This window comes from Bufo bufo, chromosome 4 (assembly GCF_905171765.1).
Source record: "Bufo bufo chromosome 4, aBufBuf1.1, whole genome shotgun sequence".
Lineage (NCBI taxonomy): Eukaryota > Metazoa > Chordata > Amphibia > Anura > Bufonidae > Bufo > Bufo bufo.
The window spans coordinates 291,576,382-291,590,818 of NC_053392.1; the positions used below are offsets into that span (position 1 = coordinate 291,576,382).

At 44.3% G+C, this 14,437-nt stretch overlaps 1 protein-coding gene across 1 annotated transcript; it reads left to right on the forward strand.

The window, feature by feature from the left end:
- The first annotated feature begins 5,047 nt into the window (after nt 1–5,047).
- On the forward strand, nt 5,048–14,261 carry IRAK1BP1 (interleukin 1 receptor associated kinase 1 binding protein 1). The gene is made up of 4 exons (XM_040426817.1): nt 5,048–5,359; nt 7,744–7,809; nt 11,261–11,391; nt 13,921–14,261. Exons 1-4 carry the CDS (start codon nt 5,075–5,077, stop codon nt 14,168–14,170), a joined length of 732 nt encoding a protein of 243 aa, XP_040282751.1. The 5' UTR covers nt 5,048–5,074; the 3' UTR covers nt 14,171–14,261.
- Nucleotides 14,262–14,437: the final 176 nt, after the last annotated feature.

Below are 14,437 nucleotides of genomic sequence, written 5' to 3' on the forward strand. Positions count from 1 at the left end.
TCCATATAAATGGCCCACCCTGTACATCAGAACGATGTGGCTGTCCTTTGATATCTGTATGTTTCTGAACTATCAAGACACAGAAAAGAATGTCTGTGTCCTGTTGGACGGGGGCCACACAGAAAGCCCTGTGGGGCAAATACAGCCCGTGTTTGTTTATGCACCCCTGATTTAGTGTGTGCAAAAAAAATGCTATTTCTAATGTGATTTCATTATAGATTAGTTAGATCCATAGGTAAGACAGCACTACTCACTAAGACTTCTTGGTTGGTCCAGACGGTGGCGGTGCTAGCAGTGTTGGGCCCCAGGTAACCAACAAGATGAAGAGATGACTGCAGCACTCAATGTCTTCAATGTTACTTCAGTGTTTATTCTCCAATCAAGCATTGCTTGAAAAAGACTAGCAAGAGTCGAAACGTCGCATGATTGGTGAATAAACACAGAAGTAACATTGAAGACACTGAGTGCTGCGGTCATCTCTTCTATATATTAGCCAAACAGGAACATGTTGATCAATTTAGCAGTCTATTACAGTGTAACTGACTACCATTACCAGAAACCATATATTGATCCTAGTGCCCTGGAAGTCCAATTTAATGGTGACTCCACATGCATGGCACATTCTGTTACAGAAATGTTTGCGATTAAAGGGATGAGCGAACCCGTGGAAGTTCGGGTTCACCCGAACTTGACCCCAAACCCGGACCCCATTAAAGTCAATGGGGACCCAAACTTCACTTTATTATTTTCCGTTATAACGGGAAATAATAGCATTCTTAAGACAGAATGCTAAATAAAATGGTCGAGGAGTTAAAAAAAAAAAAACTCACCTCATCCACTTGATTGCGCAGCCGATATCCTCTTCTTTACTGCAGGACTGGCAAAAGGCCCTGCGATGATGTCACCGTGTAGTGAGCACAGTAACATCATCGCAGGTCCTGCAGAAAGAAGTGGATAAGGGGAGTATTTTTTTTTAACCCCTCAATGGCCATTTTATTTAGCATTCTGTCTTAAGAATGCTATTATTTTCCATTATAACCATGTTATAATGGAAAATAATAAAATCACCCGAACACTGAACCCGAACCTGAACTTCAGTGAAAAAGTCTGGGCTCGGGTCCGGGTACCCGAACTCGTAAAGTTCGATACAATCCCGAACTTTGCAGTTCGGGTTCGCTCAACCCTAGTCATCTATGTGCTGTCCACACATACGTGCAGCCAGACCACAAATTATAGAACCCCTCCTATCCTTGTCTATTTCGAAGACAAGAGTAGGCTTTTTTTTTTTTACAGTGGGCCCCACGAGAATTGTGGGATGCACACGGACCACATCCGTATTTTGCAGATACACGATTTGCGGATTGCAAAACGGATACAATCATATGCATGAGGCCTTGCATAAATCCATGTGCTGGCAGCCAAAAAACCCCATTCAGATGAATGGAAATTATTTTCAGTCGCACTAATTTCTGCTTCAAAATCTGCTGCGTGTGAAGGCACCCTAAACAAAACATACTCATTGTAAACTGGTGGCAGCCACACTTAGTGCCACTAGTTCCTGCTGATTGGCTATGGTTGCACAGTGGGCATTTTTGGGGCATCTAGTTTGGAAAGGGGAGTGGCCTAAGATGCTGCACTTTGTTTTACAAGCTGGGAGCGTCAGAAACGTATGTACCCAGCACACAGATGTCCTCCTAAATTTAATTGTATACCTTTAGCAGCAGCAGAACTGTGCATGCGGTCACTAAGTGATGACATCATCACAACCACCTACACTGGGTCTCAGAGAGCACAATGACATCATTGCAATCTACTCTGCCAGGACACAGGTGTCTCAGGCCACAGGCTGGAGGAAGCCTAAGGGCTGCGTGACTGGTGGAGTATTATATATTTTTTTTTTTTACCTGGCCACTGGGGGTATTTTTTTAAAATTCAGGGCATCTTTGGGGGGGGCTATAGATGACATTTTTAATATTGGAGAACCTACTGTATAGAGGCACTATAGGACAATATTACTACTGGGGGTACAGTAGGGGGCATTATTTTTGATGGAAGAACTATAGGCGGCATTAATAATACTGGGGGCAAAACAGCGGACATTATTGGTGACAGCACTCATAAAACAAAAATCAAATCTGGAGCTGCTCTCCTCCAAAAGAGCAGTCAGAAATGTCTTTAAAGAATCCGTTTATCCAGTACTTGCTAGTTGGTAGTAAGTTTGTACTGTTTCCCCGCTGCTGCCCATCTGATCCTGATATTGCCAATGGCAGAAGTCAAACATGCTTCACTCACATCTCCTGCAATCCTGTAGAGAAAGCAAAAGATATCTGCCTCCAATAGTGAGACAGCGCTGCAGCAGGATAAATCCTCCACGCAGGGGTTTTACTGACAAGCATTAAAAGCCTGGTAAATGCAGCTCACACTAACGCTTCATTCAGACGGTCGTATGCAGATTAGATGGGACCCATTCACTTCTATGGGGCCCCAATAGATGCGGACAGCACTCTGTGTATAAATACTTGTTACATGTACCACTTTAGTATTAAGCCTTTTAACCTGATGAAGGGGACCTAAGTATCCCCCGAAACGCGTTGTTTTACCGGATGCACAACATTCAATAAAGAAGAACCTATTCACCTATTCTGCATTTGTCCTGGCCTGTGTTTTTGCGCCCCAATGCGGTCCTGCCACACCACTACTATATTGTCTTTAGAGAGATTGGGCCTCTCCTCCTGAAGAATTAGACGCTACGGCTGCACACTCAGCGACTGGATATTCATTTCCAACAAATCCACAATAGGGTTGTGCCTATATTTAGCACAACCACCTAAGGTGAGCCTCCATTTTTGTTCTATCAACCAGTCTCATAACGTGAAACATACTACCCTATGGTGCGCTCTCTTTTATATGCTTTTACAGCTGCTGCACGCCTAACCATATAAATCTTTTTCTTCTAAAGCAGGCAAGGATGGGCTAGGAAATTAAAGTGGCTTTGGAAAAAATAATTCCCTGTTGGGTCTATGAGCAGTCCGCCCATGGAAGCAGGTTTGCGAAACTTGGGTTGGGCGCGACTAGCCACATGTTGATATGCGTGAGTTGCATTTTACGAGCTTTTAATGCTGGTCAGCTCCCTGCCCCACCACCATTCCCCAGCCTGCGCTCTCCCACACAAGCAGGCGAGATGAAGAGACTTCATACTGCAGGCCAAACTGAGCAGGAAAGAGCACAAGGGGTGATGTGGTCCATTCATCTAGGTGTTACTAAGCAGACATTATTGTGAGGTGGAAGTAAAAGGGCAACGCTACTGTAAAGGAGGCACCATGGGTGCAACTGAAATTGTAAGGGGGCATTCTTACTGTGAGGGGGCACTATGAGGGTGTAACTACTGTGTGGGTACAATAAGGGGGCACAACTACTGTGTTGGTTCACAGCAGGGACATTCTTACTGTAGAGGGAGCATTAAGGGGTATTCTTACTGTGAGGGGGCACTATGAGGGTGTAACTACTGTGTGGGAACACTAAGGGGGGGGGGGCACAACTTCTGTGTTGGTTCACAGCAGGGACATTCTTACTGTAGAGGGGGCATTAAGGGGTATTCTTACTGTGAGGGGGCACTATGAGGGTGTAACTACTGTGTAGGAACACTAAGGGGGGGGCACAACTGTGTTGGCTCACAGCAGGGACATTCAAGCAGGTACAAATGTGATATAACACAAAGTATCTGTCAAAGTGTGTGGAGCACACAGAGGCGCTACTGCTGACAGGGGCACAAAGGAGACTAAGCAGGATTGGGCATTTATTGAGAGAAACTGTGCAGGGTTAGAGGAGTGACAACATAAAAAAGGATAAGGTATGCCCTGATTTCAACTGTATCTGCATCCCAAGAACACAGATACAGTTGCATGCACTGGTGAAGCAAGGAGCCGTCACCTTCCTACTCCTCCATTTACCGACCTGTAGTGTAGCAGTAGACTCCATGCTGTAACTTAAGGATTCCCGGCCAGTGTGCTCTTCTGCTCAGCTCAGCAGACGTGATCACACATGGGTGCTGGGTAGTGCATGATGTGCTCCGTTCATTGGGGGAATGGTTCTAGGTATTACTTTTTTAATTTTATTTACACTACAGGGACAGGACTACTGTAAGGGGGGCATTATTGTAAGTAGGACACTAAGGGGGCAGTATTAACATAAGGGGGCATTGAAGGGGTATAATTATTGTAAGGGGCATAACTACTGTTAGGGTTGCCAATGATAATTTTTGTTTTCTGGACAACTTATCTTAAAATCCGTAATCCGATATAGGCGCGTGCGCATTGAATGACCACAGTCTGGCCGGGGCATCACAGTTAACTGTGCGCATGCGCCGGCCTAATTTACGTTCTTGCCGTGATCACAGCGCATCACGGCAAGAACGTAAGTTAGGCCTGGGCCGGCGCATGCCCACGGTAAACTGTGATGCCCCGGCCAGACTGTGGTCATTCAATGCGCACAAGCCGATATCGCGGTCATCGGCGCATGCTTGGGATTACGGACGGGAGGAGGGAGGTTAGAGCAGAGACCGAAAGCGGGCAGACGCGTCGGAGGGAGAGTGGATTCGTATGAAAATGACCCAGGGGCCTGGGCACCGGCCGTTGTAACGCCGCCCCTGGGCACCTTCACAGCCTAATTTGCATATGGATTAAAAGTGTTTTTTGGCAGAACGATGATAACAAGCAACATACGGTAAGCACAGTTTTAATAGGGGGGATGCCGTGGACATAAGTCTGTTATTAGGTTAATACGGTGAATCGGCGTGAAAGACTCAGTTTAAGGCAAGTTTCGAGAAGTCGGTTTTATTTGAAGTACCCCAGTACATCGACAACATTTCACTTGTACCAGGACTGGGTCTGGATGTGAAAGAATAATAAAAAACGCAGCTGAATATATACTGCTAAGCACGCCTGTACCCACCAATAAGCTCCTCACGTTACAGTCACGTGACTAACCTCACGCCCCCTACCCTCACAACCACCAGAAGTACAGACGTCGTGCGTATTACGTAAGTCGCTTCTGTTTCCATAGCAACAATTAAGCTATGGCTGCACCGTTGCCGGTTTCACGGCTCTTTGCGTCTCTGCAGCCGGGAGATATGACGACTGTGGCTGCAGACGAACTAGAAAACAAGCCGGGGATTGTGGTTGGTCAAAAAGGCGGACGGGAAGTGCAAGTGACGGGCACGGCTGAGCTAAGCGCCGCTCCAGACAGGGCCCGGGTGTGTATACGTGTGTCCAGCAGCAAAGGCGCAGCTGCGGAGGCCAGGAGCAGCGTCCTCAGACGGCTGGGGTACATTGAGCAGACCCTCCGCCAGACCGGGCTCACGGTGAGAACTCTGGGGGTTTCCTACCAGGACCACATATGGAGGATCTGTCCAGAAGGAAAGCAGGACAGCGCCCCCGTGTGCCTGGCGGACGGCATTGAACAGTCCCAAAAGCTTCCTGCTGATGCGGTAAAAGCCCAACCATCCAGTGACACTATGTGTGTGGCGCCTGGCTGTACACGTCCCCGTCCAGGTCACACCATAGCTGTATAAGGCCTCGTGCACACGGCCGCCGTTTTGGGGGCTTGGATGCGGACCCATTCACTTTAATGGGGCCCTAAAAGATGCGGACAGCACTCAGTCAGCGCTCCGTTTCGCGGCCCCGCTAAAAAAAAAAAATATAACACGTCCTATTCTTGTCTGCGCTTTCGGAACAAGAATAGGCATTTATATTGAAGGCTGCCCGTGCCGTTCTGAAAATTGCTGAATGCGCACAGACGCCATCCGTGTTTTGCGGACCGCAAAACACACCACGGTCATGTGCATGAGGCCTTGGGGACTGTTTTTTTTTGCAGGAAAAGTCTTTTTTTTTTATTCCACTGTTTATTTTGCCATACCTTGTACTGGAAAATGGGAAAAAAAATCTTTGTGCGGTGAAATTGGAAAATAAATGCCAATCCCGCCAAGGTTATTTGGGTTTTGTCACCAAATTGATATCGTTTTGCTACTTTTAAAGAAATACTTTTTTCTTTGCATCGCCATATTCTGACAGCCATAACTTGTCTATATAGTGCGCATAGTTTTTAATGGCACTGTTTTGGGGTACATACGACTTTTTTGATCACTTTTTGTTAAATTTTTTTGGGGGGCAGACAAGGTGACCAAAAAATGGTAAATGACACTTTTTTTTCTGTTACGTACACCACAGAGGAGAAATATTTGAATAGTGCACACATTTTCAGACTCAGCGATACCTGTTATTTTTGTTGTTAATTTGTTTTTGTATGTAAAATTGGGAAAAGGGAGTGATTTGAATTATTATTATTTTTTTTACTCTTTTCACTATAATTTTTAGTGCTCTTGGTGGACTTAAAGGCGTATACCGGTTGGTTGAAGTTATCCCATATCCACAGGATACTTAGCAGATCAGTGGGGGTCCTACTGCTGGGACCCCCACCGATCACAGGAACGGGGGCCCCTTAGCCCATATGAAATGAACAGAGCGGCTGATCTGGCTTGTGTGCGGCTGCTCGATTAATCTCTATGGGAATTCCAGAGACAGCTGTACGTGTGCGACTGGTTGCTCTGTTCATTTCATGGGGGCACGGAGTCCCCGTTCCTGTGATCGGTGGGGGTCCCAGTGATGGGAGAGAATCCTGTGGCTAGGGGATAACTTCAACCAACCAGGATACCCCTTTAAACATACAATCTTCTAATCCTTTGTCCCATAGACCGCAATAGAATACTATTGTGGTATATGGGATTCTGACTCCTTCTAAGAGGCTGTGCCTCGTGCACAGCTTTTCAGGCAGATAGAAATGGGAACCTGTCCAAGGCTGTCCTGGAAGTCGATTGGAGCCCTGCGATTTCTTTGCAAGAGCTCTGATCGAAAGGCAGAGAGCCTCTTCCTAACCCCACAGCTGCCATGATCGCCATTGATCGTGCTCTCCACTTCTATGGGAGTACGGGAAAGAGCCCAGCACACTCTCTTCATTCTTCTTGGAACCCCCATAGAAGTAAATAGAGAACACGGTGCACACTCCTTCGCTTTGGGGGCCTGTTCTAGAGATGGATGCAGGTTCCACCTCTGACATCGGTGGCATAGCTTAGTGATATGTCACCAATGTGTGAGATGGGTCAACCCCTTTAACAGTGGCTGAGCCTTGCCGTCTACGGACACCCTGAGGGTTTGTGCACACAGCAGTGTCGTTTATGTGGATTTACCCCAGATCTCCCAGAAATCCACACAAGCTGCGGATTTCAAAATCTGCACCACAGGTCAGTTTCCACACCCAGCACATGAGATTTTGATAATTTTATCCATTTAGCTAGTACTTTATTACGCTGTGGATTTTCCACAGAAAAATGCGGACATAATACGTAACATTTGCATATACCCTAAAGTCTGATTCACACGACCGCACTCAGTCCAAGAAACACAAGCCGGACCGACCACCGCTTCCCTGAATTGAACTGACTATCATACAATAGACCCGATAGAGACTGACTGTATCATAAAGGACGCAGTTAGTTCAGGGGAGTCTTTCCTGGACTAAACACAGTCATGTGAATCAGCGCTAGGGGGGCTTTGTCATGTGGTAGATTTTATTACAGAAAATCTGCAAATATTTCTTACAGAAATCATCTTTCCCTGTGTGAAGTCTAGAAGATCACTTACATGCATGATAGCGTCTCTGTAAACTGCGGCTATTTTTTCTTATCTTTAGGATGAAAATATTACTGTTTCTAAGGAAATTGAACGGAAGGCCAACGCATATCAGATGGATGCTGAGGTATGAACGCTGAACCCCATCTCCTTTTAGGAAAATCATCTGTGGTCCATTTTTAGGCCTCTTTCACACAAATGCGTGGGCTCCGTGGCCGTATTGCGGACCGCATTTGCAGATCCGCAATACACGGGCGCTGTTCCGTGGGCATTCCGCATCACGGATGCGGACCCATTGACTTGAATGGGTCCGCAAATCCGGAGATGTGGAACGGAACCCTACGGATAGCACTACCGAGTGCTTCCGTCCCGTACTTCAATTCCGCAAAAAGATAGAACATGTCCTATCTTTTTGCGGAACGCGGACCCATTAAAGTGAATGGGTCCGCGATCCGCTGCCCCACGGTTGGTGTTCATGCATTGTGGCCTGCAATTTGCGGGCTGCAGCACGGCCACGGGGCGCACACGTTTGTGTGCAAGAGGCCTTAGGGCTGTTTCACACGAGCGGATGCCGTGCGTGGCATCCGCTCCGTGAAAGAGTGCCAAGACCCGATGCAGACTGCAGAGGCACGGAGCATTAACATGACTGATAACGCTCCGTGCCTCTCTGTGATCTCTTTACTACGAAATCACAGTGAGATAAAGTTGTCACTGTGATTTCGTAGTAAAGAGATCACAGAGAGGCACGGAGCGTTATCAGTCATGTTAATGCTCCATGCCTCTGCAGTCTGCATCGGGTCTTGGCACTCTTTCACGGAGCGGATGCCACGCACGGCATCCGCTCGTGTGAAACAGCCCTTAGGCTGAGGCTACATGGAGATCTTTGCTGCGACTCTCACCGCTCAACCATTGTTCGCTGTGTAGCACTGCAGCCATTCAAGTGAAAGGGGTCACAGTGTGACCTACAAGTCGCCATGCCCCCAGAATCACAAAAAATCTGGCAACCCTACACAGCAATCACTGATCGAGTGACAAGTGCCACGGCCAAGGTCCCTGTGTAGTCCCTGCCTAAAGGGACTTTGGGGAAGATATACTAAGACTGGAATTGCATACACCAGTCGTAGTGTAAAGTGCATCAGTGCAAAATGTGCCAAATTTGTTTGTTCCTTTACACTATGTTCACATTTGCATCATGGCTTCCATTCTTAAAGCCATGGCCGGTTTGATGGATTTATTGTCAAACATCCTAAAGATGTGATCCTTACAATCTGATATTTGCCTTGACTGACCGCTTGTGTCTGGCCAATTGTAGGCATCTGTTACATGGCGGATCCGTTCTCCGACAGATACCAATTAACGTATGATGTGTTTTTCCGAGGTGTCCTGTTAACTGTAAAAATAACTCTGCATGCAGGATTATTTTTTTCCCCATTGAAGGTGGCAGAATCTACAACAGAGGTTCCTGCCAGAGCCTCCAGAACAGATGTGAATAAAGCCTTAGGCCACCTGCACACATTGCGGAAAGACCGCAGCGTATTACAGGACCAGCAAAGTGTACGAGATGACACAAATCTCATGAACACTTTCTCCATTTGGATTTCAAAATCTGCAGCCTGTCAATTATGTTTGTGGTTTTAGCTTTGGATTTCACCCTTTTCAATGGAAGGGGCGAGATTTGCGGCAAAACTGCATCAAATCCACATACAAAAAAAAAATCATTCACGTGTCCGTGCTCAGTGATGCCTCCGTGAAGATGTCCGTGATGGATCCATTTGTCCGCTTTTTGCGGTCATCCTTTTCAAAGCAGCTCTTCCTAATGATCCGTGAAACACGGATGGCATTTGTGTTGCATCCATGGTTTTCACAAACCCATAGGTTGTGATGGATCTGTGAACACGGACATGGGGGCATAGGGCATGCATCTGTGCTAAAAACACCGACCCACGGACTGTGCTAAAACACTGATGTGTGAATACACACATTAAAATGAATGGGGGCGTGTGCTGTCCGCGGAGAACACCGACGTGTGAATGAGGCTTTAGAGGTTGCGGATATGCTGCAGGTGCCCTTAGACTAGAGAAGCGTAAATCTCCATGAAGCAAGAGTCGTCATACAGTGGTTATTGGATATAGGAACACAATACACAGGGGTCTTTTTACAAAGTCCACAGGATAAATGGGACCCCCAACTTAGCGCTAGAACGGGGGTAGTCCGAAGGACTATGAATGTAGAATGTGCATGCTTGCTGCCGCTCTAGATCTGTTATAAACGTATTACTAGGGACAATCAATGTCATTGCTCCTTTTTGCCCATCCCACATAGACAAAGAATAATCAATCATAGAAATATAGAAAATATGTGGATAGCTCACCACCCTCCTCAGTATGGTAGGGGTGCTCTAGCCGATGGACTGCTCACTCAGTCAGTACAAGAAATATGCATAAACTAGAAAAGACGGCTGGCACTCGCTACGTGGTTGCACATCAAACAACAGTTTATTAATAATTACCCGCTAGTTCAATCATATACATTAGCAGAAATATATACACTTTAACGTTAAAATACCTGTGTTAAAAGAACCCCTAAAAAATAAATAATAAAAATTCAATGGCACTGGACTGATAGTGTCATGAACCGCACCAAAATGAAGTTGTTTGAGACAGTATAATGTTTCTTTGCCAATTGGCAATAAGTGTCCAATCCGGTGTACTGTCTCTTTAATTGAGGAAATATAGCCAAGTCCGCAAGTTGTTTTAGTTGTTGGGGGATATCAACTCCCTCTCTAGATTTATCATCAATAATTCTTGTATTGCTGGATATTGCAGCCTTCAGTAGTTGGATATATGGTAAATTCACATAGAAATAATATCTTACCAACATACACGCCACTCTGGCCGTCTGAATCAGACGGCCAGAGTGGCGTGTATGTTGGTAAGATATTATTTCTATGTGAATTTACCATATATCCAACTACTGAAGGCTGCAATATCCAGCAATACAAGAATTATTGATGATAAATCTAGAGAGGGAGTTGATATCCCCCAACAACTAAAACAACTTGCGGACTTGGCTATATTTCCTCAATTAAAGAGACAGTACACCGGATTGGACACTTATTGCCAATTGGCAAAGAAACATTATACTGTCTCAAACAACTTCATTTTGGTGCGGTTCATGACACTATCAGTCCAGTGCCATTGAATTTTTATTATTTATTTTTTAGGGGTTCTTTTAACATAGGTATTTTAACGTTAAAGTGTATATATTTCTGCTAATGTATATGATTGAACTAGCGGGTAATTATTAATAAACTGTTGTTTGATGTGCAACCACGTAGCGAGTGCCAGCCGTCTTTTCTAGTTTAATAATCAATCATAGGCTTGGGAAATTTGCTTACCTTTTTATGTCTTTTTAAAAAAAAATCCTATTAATATAAAGCAAATATTTGGAAATCTTCTCCCGCTCCAGTGCACTAGGACGGTGGCACAGAGGTGTAGCTTCAGTATCGCCGTTATTAGGTTTTTATATTCAGCCATTCTTTTTTAAACTATGAACTTGTTTTGTTCTTTTTGTTTTAGGTCTGTGTAGTTTTTGAGGATTTTGAAAAGCTGCAGAATATTTGCAACATTCTTGTAGAAAAACTAGACAGTTCAGTCTGGATTTCTTCACCCCAGTTTTACCACTCTCCTGAGAACATGGAACAGTTAAGGTATTTAAAGCAACAAATCAATGTGTGAACATGTTCATGGCCTGCAGTTATGTCTCAGACAGATCTGTAAATGACTACAGTGTGGTCTGATCACCTACTGGGCCTTGCCACAGGAGGGCGGGAAAAAGGCTCTCAGACTTTGACAGAAGGCACATCATAGGACTGAGAGAAGCAGGATGGTCATTTTGATGCATTACCTGCCATTCTGACCTAGATGTTAGGAGTAGTGGTTAGGGGAGGACAAACAGGCTCCGGCCAGCCCATATAAACCACCAGTAGAGAGGATTGTTTGATCAACTCCTATAGTTTCGTTGTCCACCATTCAGACACAGATGCCACCTTCATTACACCACCATCTCTGCCAGCACCATTTCCAGAAGGAAATTTGGTGTTACAGCACCCATTATGTGTCCTGCTATTAACAGCTAGCCACCATCGCCTTCATCTGCAGTGGCATCATTGAACAAGAAACCTGCACAGACTGGAACCATATTGTCTTAAGCGACAAATCCAGGTTTTGTTTGGGATCCCACAACAGTCAGATTTGAGTATGGAGGCCGCGTGGTGAGAACTTCAGTTCTGCCTTTGCTGTGTGTGATGGTCTGGGGAGCCATCCCATACGACAGTCATGCCTAGTAGTGCTACGCGGGACACTACCAGCTCGGCGATATGAGCAGGACATCCTGCGGCCATGTGTTGCTGCTCATGGCAGGGCTTCCAACTGGCATTTTTTCCGCAGGATAACACCCACGCACAGCAAGGGTTTCACAGGGAGGTTTCCACCAGATTACAACACTTCCTTGGCCTGACCCATCCCCACACTTAGGCCTCTTTCACACGACTGTATGGCTTCTTCAGTGTTTTGTGGTCCGTTTTTTGTTTGTCTAGTTTTTCCTTATGGCGTATACAGTAATTACATAGAAAAAATTGGGCTGGGCATAACATTTTCAATGGATGGTTCTGCAAAAACTGAACGGATACGGATGAATTTCCATATGTGTTCCGTTTTTTTTTGCGGACCTATCGACTTGAATGGAGCCACAGAACTTGATTTGCAGGCAATAATAGGACATGTTCTATCTTTGATTAGAAAAACGGAAACTGAATGCATATGGAGTACATTCCTTTTTTTTTTTTTTTTTTAAGTCGACCCATTGAAATTAATGGTTCCGTATATGGAACGCAAAAAACTGCCCGTAAACGGAAAACATAAAAAAAAAAAAAAAAAAAAGTTGTGTGAAAGAGGCCTTAGTGCCAAGTCAAGCATTTATGGGGACCAGCTGGGAAACCAACTTCAGCTACCACGAGGGTGCAACATCTGTGAGAGTACCATACAGAACCCGCATGCCCCGCCGCATCTAATTTTTCTTGGTGATATATATATATATATATATATATATATATATATATATATTATACATACACACACATATATATATATATATACACACATATACAGTACAGACCAAAAGTTTGGACACACCTTCTCATTCAAAGAGTTTTCTTTATTTTCATGACTGAAAATTGTAGATTCACACTGAAGGCATCAAAACTATGAATTAACACATGTGGAATTATATACATAACAAACAAGTGTGAAACAACTGAAAATATGTCATATTCTAGGTTCTTCAAAGTAGCCACCCTTTGCTTTGATTACTGCTTTGCACACTCTTGGCATTCTCTTGATGAGCTTCAAGAGGTAGTCCCCTGAAATGGTTTTCACTTCACAGGTGTGCCCTGTCAGGTTTAATAAGTGGGATTTCTTGCCTTATAAATGGGGTCGGGACCATCAGTTGCGTTGAGGAGAAGTCAGGTGGATACACAGCTGATAGTCCTACTGAATAGACTGTTAGAATTTGTATTATGGCAAGAAAAAAGCAGCTAAGTAAAGAAAAACGAGTGGCCATCATTACTTTAAGAAATGAAGGTCAGTCAGTCAGCCGAAAAATTGGGAAAACTTTGAAAGTAAGGGCTATTTGACCATGAAGGAGAGTGATGGGGTGCTGCGCCAGATGACCTGGCCTCCACAGTCACCGGACCTGAACCCAATCGAGATGGTTTGGGGTGAGCTAGACCGCAGAGTGAAAGCAAAAGGGCCAACAAGTGCTAAGCATCTCTGGGAACTCCTTCAAGACTGTTGGAAGACCATTTCAAGGGACTACCTCTTGAAGCTCATCAAGAGAATGCCAAGAGTGTGCAAAGCAGTAATCAAAGCAAAAGGTGGCTACTTTGAAGAACCTAGAATATGACATATTTTCAGTTGTTTCACACTTGCTTGTTATGTATATATTTCCACATGTGTTAATTCATAGTTTTGATGCCTTCATAGTCATGAAAATAAAGAAAAAACTCTTTGAGAAGGTGTGTCCAAACTTTTGGTCTGTACTGTATATATATATATATATATATATATATATATATATATATATATATATAATTATTTTTTTTTTTGGTCAATGTGTATTTGTTGCTAGCAGAACATAGCATGTAATATGCAGATAATTACAGCTGTGCAATATTTTCCAGGCGGCAAGTGTGTCTCAATGCAGTAAGTAACGCACGACGCAAGGCCCAGGATGTTTGTCGGCTTGTAGGCCAGTCTCTTGGAAAAGCAATCATCATCAAAGAAGAGGAAATGAAAGAATGGGAGGATCAAGAGGACTGTGCGTCTTCTTCCATTCAACATAAAATAAAGAGGGCTACAGTTTATGCAGCATCAAAAGTATCTGCAACATTTGAAATTAAGGGAAAAGAACGAAATAAAAAGAGCTGTTAAATACTGTTATAAGATTATATAGTGCATGTATTTTTCTGATTTCATATTACTGTATTCAGATTTTATATAATAAAATGTATATATTTTCTTTGTATTTGTTGTTTTTTTTTATACCTGACAAATTTTAGAAGCGTAGTGTGAACAGTGACTTTTGCTTAAAGAAAACCTTTCACTAGAATAAAAAAATCAAAACTAAGTCTGCTGACATGGAGAGCAGCACCCAGGGATCTCCCTGCACTTACTATTATCCCTGGGCGCCGCTCCGTT